Source organism: Enhydra lutris, unplaced genomic scaffold (genome assembly GCF_002288905.1).
Source record: "Enhydra lutris kenyoni isolate GAN:26980312 unplaced genomic scaffold, ASM228890v2 scaffoldscaffold58, whole genome shotgun sequence".
Classification (NCBI taxonomy): Eukaryota; Metazoa; Chordata; class Mammalia; order Carnivora; family Mustelidae; genus Enhydra; species Enhydra lutris.
The window spans coordinates 15202059-15212056 of record NW_019154142.1 but is presented as its reverse complement, the minus strand read 5'-3'; the positions used below and the strand labels follow the sequence as shown (position 1 = coordinate 15212056).

The 9998-nt window shown below is 52.8% G+C and overlaps 1 protein-coding gene across 1 annotated transcript; it reads left to right on the top strand.

Moving 5' to 3' along the window:
• The first annotated feature begins 1614 nt into the window (after nt 1-1614).
• LOC111158214 (PR/SET domain 13) lies at nt 1615-9295 on the top strand. The gene is made up of 4 exons (XM_022520131.1): nt 1615-1758; nt 3246-3377; nt 3675-3795; nt 7533-9295. Exons 1-4 carry the CDS (start codon nt 1615-1617, stop codon nt 9293-9295), a joined length of 2160 nt encoding a protein of 719 aa, XP_022375839.1.
• Nucleotides 9296-9998: the final 703 nt, after the last annotated feature.

Below are 9998 nucleotides of genomic sequence, written 5' to 3'. Positions count from 1 at the left end.
GGCCGCTGTTGTTAATCACATTCACCCCGGCCAGTGACCTAAGAACCACAACTTCCGCTGGCAGAGGCCGGTGGAGAATTCGGTGTAGTGGCTGCTGGGAGTCCTCCGCCCAAGTGTACAGTCTTTGGGCCTCCAACACACGCCAGAAACCCACAGCCTCTCACGCCACTCCCGGAATACCGCGTTGGGCCCGCATCGTGGTGCGTAGGGTTTGGGGAGGGCCGCCCACGATGAGCGTAGCGTGGCAGGTGCAGGAAGAACTGTCACAAGTATCTGATGAACTCAATTACTCAGCTATCTTATGAAAAGAAATGTCTCTGCACAAATCGGAGTCTTCCTTAAAAGAAAACGAGCACTCTGGCACTCTGGTTTAAATCCCGAAGTACGCACGTTCTCATAGTTCATGAACTGGGCTCAAAGTAGGAGTTCTAATGCCCACCTCACCTTTTTTTCCAGAACCTTTGATACAGTACTCCCCCCCACCCTTTTTTTTTAAAGTTAACTCCAAGGATTTCCTCTAGGTTTAAAACGTAAAAGCAAATCAGGGCTTGAGTTGGTCGGTTGGCATGTGAGGGAGACCTGATTTTAAAAAGACCCAATCAGCACACCCCTCTCTTCAACCCTCTGCTGGGGACAAGGGCATAGGTTCGCCGGCAAAGCCGTGGCCCTGAGGCCGCTTTCCAATCCCAGAGAAACTGCGGGTCCGGGGTGCCCCCGAGAGCAGTGGTGCACAACGGACCACGTCTACCAAAACTAGTCCGGACGCTTCATATTTCGGGGCGAAACTGGACAGAAGGAACGAAAAAGGGGTTCTAAGTAGACGACTGGCGTGGACCCAATCCCCTGAAATGGTAATATGGTCGTTATTTAAAAAGTGTAGGTATTTTCTGGTGTTTTCCCATCAAGTACCTGCCTAATTTCTGTATGGCACACGCCAGAAATCAATAGAAGTTAACAAGTCCTCCAAACAGTCCCCATCTCTTTGTTTAATCTCCTTTACAATAAAGCCAAGGGGAGAGAATTAAAAATCTTTGAAGTAGACCAAGGCTCAAAGGAATCAGCCAAGTAGACTTAAAGTAGTCACTTATTTCCCAAAACTGGTTTGTCGGAGAACAATAAAAGGAAGCAAAATTTATGGAGAAATTATACAGTGGATTTGTCACTTAAAATATCGTAACTGTCTCGAGGACAATACCCCATGCTGAGGATTAATGGTCCCGCCGGACCTTTGATTCACCAGAGCCTTTTCTTCGCCCTTGACAAATTGGATTTTTAGGAATGGGAAGGTCGCTTGGACCATTGTGCGCCAGCCATTCAGAGGCCTCGATTATGCAGAGGGCTGAGGGAACCACTCCATGTGACCCTCTCGGGTGGGACTTTGCAGCTGCTCCGCAGAGCAACTCTCTCACCAAACTCCGCGCCCTTGCGCTCGCGGTGCCAAAAGGCGCCCGCCCCAATTGAAAAGGCGCAGTGCATGCCCGCCCGCGTCGCTCCGCGGGCGGAGGACGCACGTCGGGGTGCGGCTCCCTGGCTCACGCGCGGCTCGGGCACTGTCACTCGAGCCCTGCGGAGGACCCGGCGTACCCGAGCGCCTTCCTGGCGGCGGCGGCAGCAATGCACGGAGCAGCCCGCGCTCCGGCCACCAGCGTGAGTGCGGACTGCTGCATTCCGGCCGGCCTGCGCCTGGGGCCGGTGCCCGGAACCTTCAAGCTGGGCAAGTACCTGTCAGACCGCAGGGAACCAGGGCCCAGGAAAAAGGTATTAGCCATTCCGACCTCCGCCCACAGCCTTTCGCCTTCCTTTGCCCTGGCCCTGGCAGGGGTAGATAGGGCAAGTGGAGGAAAGGGGTGGTTGAGTCGTTACCTGCCAGTTCTGCCAGGTGGCCCGGAGGACTCCGGTAATTCCCCGCAAGTCGTATTAAGTGAGAGCTGGACGTGGGCCGAGCTGAGGGGAAAGAACATGGCTGAGAGGGGTCAGCCCCTGGTGGGGTGCATGGGACTCTTTACGCGCCGGGACCACTCGGAACCCACGGTTTCCCTGGAACTCCGGGGTTTCGTTCGCAGAGGCGTGGCGGGGCCCGGCCTCTCTGCAAATTCGCCTTTTCTGTTTCACAACGCGCGGGGCGTTGAAGGCTTTTCTTAACTTCTTCCCTTCAACGCGCTACTTTAAGGCTTGCATTTACCTTAATTTCATGTGTTGGGGGCGGGGGAAATCCTTGGGAATCTCTCAGTTCCCAGGTCCCCCCCCCCCCCCATTCCTCCCCTCCGCGGATGTCTGCTGGAGGGTTGGGGTAAATGGAGAGAGGGTGAGCCAGGTGATGGCTCCAGTTGGGGCTTCCAGGGCGAGAAGGGCCCATCCGCGTGGGGCACCGGGTCCGCGCGCCCGCAGCCGGGCTCTGGGAGTCCAGGGTCGCAACTGGGAGGCGTCGGGGCCAGCCCGCCTGCTCAGACTCTGGAGCAGCGGACAGACCCCTGATCGCAGCGGGGTTTTAAAGGCCCCGCCCGCCCTGAGGCGTCCCAGCAGGCAGGTGTCGGCTCACAGCGACCGGGAAAAGAAGGCAGGAGTCCCGTGGGGGCGGCGGAAGGAGGTCCTTAGGTTTGCCTAGTCTCTGCCGAGAGCTTTCTTGTAAGAAATTGCTCAGGCGCCCTGCCAGCGGGACCTGCATCTGGCTCCTCTCGTAATCATTCTCCCACCACCCCCTCCACCCTCCGCGGTCTAGAGCCTTCTTTAAATGCGCTTTAATTGCTTTTAAATGGCCGGCTGTCCAGTGCTTTGTTCGCACACTCTCACTACCGGGCTCCCGGGCACTTTGGCACCTAGGTGCTGTGCAGCGAGCGTCGGGAGGCATGAGAAGAAGGTGGAGGAAACTCTGGGTTCTGGGCTGCCTTCAAATCGTCTCTCCCCTGGTATTCGGGCAACTCTCAGAACTACAGGAGCGAGAACTGGGGTGAGGGTGGGAGTGGGGAACGTCTAGGTACCAGATACCCCCAGTCGCTCAGGGAGGATGCTCTCGACCTTGGTATCGCCGAGGTGGGGGGAGAGAGGGAACTGTCATACTAGCCAGCCTCTTCTCCCTCCTTCAAGCAAGGGTCCTAGGAATTACCTTCCTCCCAGCAGCCCATAGCGGTCTGGCCACCGTGAACACAACCGTTTTCCTGAGTCCGGTGGGGTGTTGGATAAACTTTCCCTCTGGGTTGTGGGCCTGGCCGTGGCGCGGGGAAGAACGACCACTGCTTGTGTTGCAGGTGCGCATGGTGAGAGGGGAGCTGGTGGACGAGTCGGGGGGCTCTCCTCTGGAATGGATAGGGTTAATCCGGGCAGCCAGGAACCCCCAGGAACAGACTCTGGAAGCTATTGCAGACTTACCAGGAGGACAGGTACCGTGGGCTTCCCCCCACTGCCAATTCTACCTACCTAACGTTACTGAGGTGGCCACCAATATCAGGAGCAAAGCTCTTCAGCTGGAGGTCTCATTTAAATATCCCAACAACCCTGTAAAGTAGATACTATTATTTTCCCCGTTTGAAGAATGAGGGAAATAAGGTTCAGAGAGATCCAATAGATTTTCTAGGGTCACACAGCGTCAGAACAAGCATTCCAACCTTTCCTTTTAGATGTGTTTAGACCGATTACCCAGGAAATGACAGCAAGCTGTCCTGTTCCTTGTGTCCCAGATTTTCTACCGAGCGCTTCGAGATGTCCAGCCAGGGGAGGAGCTGACGGTGTGGTATTCCAACTCTCTAGCTCAGTGGTTTGACATCCCCACGACTGCAACTCCGACACACGATGAGAAAGGTACCAAGTCTGAGAGGGCCTCTGGCCAGCGGGGTGGGTAAGAGTCCAGCCCTGGACTGACAGGGCCTTTTCCCTGAGCTGTATAAAACTGAATTCACGGGGCCCCTGGGTGGCTCAGAGGGTTAAAGCCTCTGCCTTCAGCTCAGGTCATGATCCCAGGGTCCTGGGATCGAGCTCCGCATAGGCTGTCTCTCCGTGGCGGGGAGACTGCTTCCTCCTCTCTCTCTCTCTGCCTGCCTCTCTGCCTACTTGTGATCTCTCTCTGTTGAAAAAATAAACAAAATCTTTAAAAAAAAAAACTGAATTCACGCTAAGCAATGTCACCACTACCTCCTTAAAATCAACAGTAAAGGATAACAGAGACAAAAATCTGCCTCATCGTTGCAGGGAAAAAACTGTTTTTTAAAAAAAGATTTATTTATTGAGAGAGAGAGAAAGTGGGGCAAGGGGCAGAAGGATAGGAGAGAGAGACCCTCAACCAGACTCCCCGCTGAGTGTGGAGCCCCACATGGGGTTCCATCTCAGGACCTTGAGAGCGATTAACCTACTGACACACACAGATGCCCCCCAAAATATTCTTTATGAACTTCATGGGGTCATCTTTTCCTATTACATACCCAGAGACAATCATTTACTCAATTAAGAGTCAATAAAGAAGACTTAACATATTATTAATCACATCATGAGCTCCAAAAAGCATAACTCAGACTCGGAATGCTTTTCGAAGGTGGAGGGGCTTCTCTTCACTGGTTTGAAGGAGAGTGATGTACTTTTACAGCATTTTAGAAGCATTACGGTACTTACAGCTGGTCAGTTGGCAGGTACTGAGGCCCTACCATTTAAATGGTATTTATTCATTTCCCCTCCGTACTTAAATTGAATCTGGGATGTATCCCAGTTTCTTCTCAGATTTATTTGATCCCTTCCAAAGCCAAGAGTGGATTTATGCAAATTAAGGGGCAGTGACTAAAGAGAAGAACATTTTCAAACCTCCCTAGAACACTGAAGAACACTTTCTGTGAAAGGAAGCTGGGAGGTGCTAAAATAGTTAAGATCTTGAGACCTCCCTTTTTATTGACAAAGCTTCCAAGACTTTTTCCCTTCACAACTGCTTTAGTGTGCAGTTTCTCCTAAAGACACAGTTATGTTTAAAGTCAACGCAATGAATTCTGTAAAATATTTTAACGTGCTCTTCTCCTGAATTGCCTGCTTAAGTCTCATCACTTTAGAAACAGGGTTAAAGAAATTAATACAAATGTGAGCATTAAGAAACATTCATGAATAAGAACAAAGTTTATTTGGAAGGATGAATCACTTCACTTCAAAGTATCACTATTTTGTGGGTAGATCTGTGAATACAGTATTCATAAAACATTATCCTAGTTTGTTCCTTGTATCACACTGTATTAAATTCTCTTGTCAACTTCTTCCAGTAAAAGAGAAACATGATAAAAGCCCTGTAGTGGAGAACTCTCAAATCAGCCACCACATGACAATTCTAACAGCTGCTGACCTTTTGGGGCCAGACATTTCTACACAGAACACCCCTCCTTAGCACTCTCAAATAGTACAAAAGCAACTTGTTTGAGTGGTGGCCCTTGTGTTTTCATTTCAGCCAACTGATGTCAGAATAGACACCATTTTCCTTTTGGGAATGCATGCGTTATTTTGAACCCTGACTTCCCCACCTTTGAAATGCTTGAAATCTTGGCAACCTCAGGGTTACACCAAGGAGATGAGGCAACGTCACTTATGAAGTGTGTCTGATACTTTTGGCATACATTGCTGGATTTCAGAGTCCAGAGAACATGTCAGTTGGTTAGGATAAACTGAAAAAGGAACATATTGAAACAGGAACACATTTGCTTACCCCTTGAAAAGAGGAAGAAATAAGTAGAGATGGCTGCCATTCTTCCATTATTGACTAACTCCAGTGGGTTTAAATTCCATGGTAGGCTTAAGTAAAGCACCAACCCTTTGTTTTACGGATAAAGCTTTCTTGGCTTTGCAATTGACTAGAGTCATTCTGGGGCAGCCTCTGAAAACTCCTTTAAAAAGGGGTGATGAGAGGAAGGTTCTGAGAAGGGAGGTTATTTAAGATATTAAATCAGCATACCCATTAAGAGAACCCAGGAAATCTCTCCCCCCCACCAAGATTTATTTTGAAAGCTGCTCAATACAAGGTAGCAAAACCATTGAAATGATTTTATCCAAGTCTTCCATAAGCAAATAGGTTAAGTTCTCAGAGGCAACCCCCTCCCCCCTTTTGCTTTCTGTTCTACCTTGGCTTCAGCCGAAATAAACAGATCTTTACTTGAACTTCCATCTTAGTTATCTAGGGGGACTACTTGCTTTATGCAAAGCCAAAAGTAAAATACACGAAGGGAGGAAGATCTGGAATTTCTTCCAGTTGTTTTTATAGTGATGTTTTAGAAGTTTGAACTGCTTGTGTACAAGGGGGAAGGGAATTTAACTTTTCCACTAAATTTAATGAGACAGACATATTTTAGGTACTTCCTTGTAGCTCAACTAACTTCTTTCTCACAAACACCCTTCAGTATTATCAATCAACTGTAATATTAAAAAAGAAACCCACTGCAAGATCGTTGTTCTGTGTCCAGATGTAAGGAGCCCTTTTTAAGTGAAAATTAACTACCATGTGATCAAAATCTGTTTCATACATGTGTCTCTTAATTGTGTTCCCAGAACCTGGCAAAATTAAAAGAAGTAATGTTAATAATATTAAACACGAAAAAAGACTTGATGCCAAAAACATGTATACCGTTCCTGGTAGAGAGTTGTACACTTATTAAAAGCTGAGTATCTCCATGTATCTATCTATATATTCATTTATTTCATAAAGAATAAACTATCTTTCCCAAGAACTTTATTATTAAGCTTGGATTTGTGTAGCTATCTAGGAGTTAATTAATTACTCCAGGTGAAACAACTGACAAGATAATGCAACATCATCCTTCAGTTTTTAGAATATCAGGACACAGGGCTTTTTCTTTTCTCTCATCAAATTAAATGGGGTTAAAGAGGAAATAAAGATACAAATAATTTTGAAGAATAGCAGATCATAGTCCCTATGTGGCCCTTCAGTTGGTCACACTCCAGGAAAACCTCAGGCAAAATGTTTAAGGCTGGGAGGGGGTGAGAAGGGTGCGTAGTGGACATAAAAGGCATTGTTCTATGAAAAGGAATGATTACATATGGCCCATACATACAAGATATTGTCTCGCCTGGTAATGAGGCGCTCACGACCATTAGATTGGTCTTTGTTCAGTTTATCCAAACTCCTTGACATACGCCACCTATTCTGCAAACGCCAACAGATGGGCCCAGGCACAGCACAGCTTCAACACTTGATTTAAAGCAACAGCTGCTCTCTGTTCTGGTCTCTTCCCCGGCCAGTCTGCCTGAGCGCTGCCCTCCCAACGAGGATTTGCTGGGATGGCCCGGAGGAAGTCTTCGTTGGAAAGGCACAGGTCACCCCTTTGGCCTCTTGAGTAATCCCAGGGGATGGAGATGTTGACAAAGTTGGCCATTTGGGGCTTCTCGGGGTCCTTGCTACGGGGGGCTACCGAACTAACTCACTTATTCGCTCTACCCAAGAATACGTCTCTTCCTCCTCATACCGCTGGTCAAAATCTGGGCTTTGCCTTGGGTGCGCTTTCTTTCTCTCTTGCTAGTTCGCCTCTCACTGGGTCGCTTTCCTACTCTTTCTCGCCCAGGGGAGGAGCGCTACATTTGCTGGTACTGCTGGAGGACGTTTAGATACCCCAACAGCCTTAAGGCCCACCTACGTTTCCACTGCGTGCTCAGCAGCGGCGGGAGCCGAGCCTACCTGCACCACGAGCACGCGGCTCGCCAAGGCGCTGCCCCGGCCGCGGATGGCCTTCACTTCTCTCCAAAACCCCCGGCGCCTGACTTTGCCGCGGCCGCCCCCGCTGGCCCTCTGCGGTCCCACCCGCAGGCCCCGCCGCCCCTCCAGGCCTGTGGAGCGCGGGAGAGCATTAAGCGGGAGGTCTCTTCTGCGCCCTCCGCCCCTTCACCGCCCCTGGCCAAGTGGGGGCAGTCCAAGAAGGGCAAGGAGCAGCCGGACCGCACCCTAGACGTGAGCGGGGCCTCCCGGGGACACGGCCACTTCCTTGGCATCGTGGGCGGCTCCCCAGCGGGGGGCGGCGGCCTGGCCTTCTACCCCGGAGTGCGCTCCGCTTTTAAGCCTGCGGGCTTGGCCAGGGCGGCGGCGGCGGCGGCTGCACACGGCGACCCCTACCGGGAAGAGGGTGGCGGCAAACCGGGGTCCGGCCTGGCCTTAGGCAGGCTGCTGGGCGGGGGCCGTGCGGGCGGGCGCCCCGGAAGCGGGGAGAACCCCGCGGCGGGCAGCACGGGCCACCACCATCACCACCACGCGCACCACCACCATCATCACTCTAAGTGCCTTCTCGCGGGGGAACCGCCCCCGCCGCCTGCGCCTGGCCTACCCTGCTCCGGGGGCCTGCGCGGCTTTCCTCTGCTCCCTGGCCCCCCGGAAGAGGCGTCAGCCTTCAAACATGTGGAGCGCGCCCAGCCCGCCGCGACCGCGCTGCCGGGAGCGCGTTTCGCCCAGCTGCCCTCTGCAACCGGGCTGCCCGTCGAGCGCTGCGCGCTGCCGGCCCTCGACGCGGGCGGGCTCAAAGCCTACCCCGGTGGCGAGTGCAGCCACCTGCCTGCCGTCATGCCCGCTTTTACCGTCTACAACGGAGAGCTACTTTATGGCTCGCCTGCCGCCGCCGCTTATTACCCGCTCAAACTGCACTTCGGCGGGCTGCTCAAGTATCCAGAGTCCATCTCCTACTTCAGCGGGCCTGCGGCGGCGGCGGCGGCAGCGGCGGCAGCAGCCGCTCTAAGCCCTGCGGAGCTGGGCTCCTTGGCGAGCATCGACCGAGAGATCGCCATGCACACGCAGCAGCTGTCGGAGATGGCGGCCGGGAAAAGCCGCGGCCGCTTGGACTCGGGGACGCTGCCACCGGCCGTCGTGGCGACGGGTGGCCCTGGGGGTGGCGGCAGTGGAGGTGGCGGCGCCGGCAAGCCCAAGACCGGCCACCTGTGTCTTTACTGCGGCAAGCTGTACTCGCGCAAATACGGGCTCAAGATTCACATGCGGACGCACACGGGCTACAAGCCGCTCAAGTGCAAAGTGTGCCTGCGGCCCTTCGGCGACCCCAGCAATCTGAACAAGCACATCCGGCTGCACGCCGAGGGCAACACCCCCTACCGCTGCGAGTTCTGCGGCAAGGTGCTGGTGCGCCGCCGGGACCTGGAGCGCCACGTCAAGTCCCGCCACCCCGGACAAAACCTGCTCGCCAAGGCGGGCGAGGGCCCAGGCGCAGAGCCTGACTACCTCCCGGAGCCCGGGGAGCCCAAGAGCGACAACGACAGCGATGTGGACGTCTGCTTCACGGACGACCAGAGTGACCCCGAAGCTGGAGGCCGCGGCGAGCGCAACTCGTAACGAGTCGGCTCGGGAAAGGGTGGGCTTCGGGGGCGTGGACAGAGATGAGAAGGTGGGGGTGGCTCTGTTTTGGGAGAAGAGGAGCTCCGGGAGATACGAAGGATCCGGTTGACAGAGCCGTTTTTATTTTGGTCGGGCGCCAGATTTGGAAGAGTGAGAGGTTCCAGGTCCGCTGCTTAAACTCAGAGCAAAGGTTTAGAAGTGTCTCAAAAAGGGGCGCCTGGGTGGCTCAGTGGGTTAAGCCGCTGCCTTCGGCTCAGGTCATGATCTCAGGGTCCTGGGATCGAGTCCCGCATCGGGCTCTCTGCTCGGCGGGGAGTCTGCTTCCCTCCCTCTCTCTCTGCCTGCCTCTCTGTCTACTTGTGATCTCTCTCTGTCAAATAAATAAAATCTTTAAAAAAAAAAAATTCTGGCCTTCTGCGCCGCCCTAGGGCGGCGGGTGTCCGCGCGTCCTAGGCCCTTGGACTCGGCGGATAGGCACTCCCACGAAACGCCCAGGAGGTCTACTCTCAAGGTTTAAGATCGCATTTATGTGAACTTCATAGCGCCCTTGAGGGCGCCGATTTTGGATTGCCATGTATTTTAAAATTGTTCTTTTCTGTGGAGGAAATTGTGCCTTTTGAAACGACTTTTTGTGTGTGTGTGTTTTACATTAGCATTTCACGATATAGGCAAAACAGTAGTCACAGTTCGGTAGATGTGA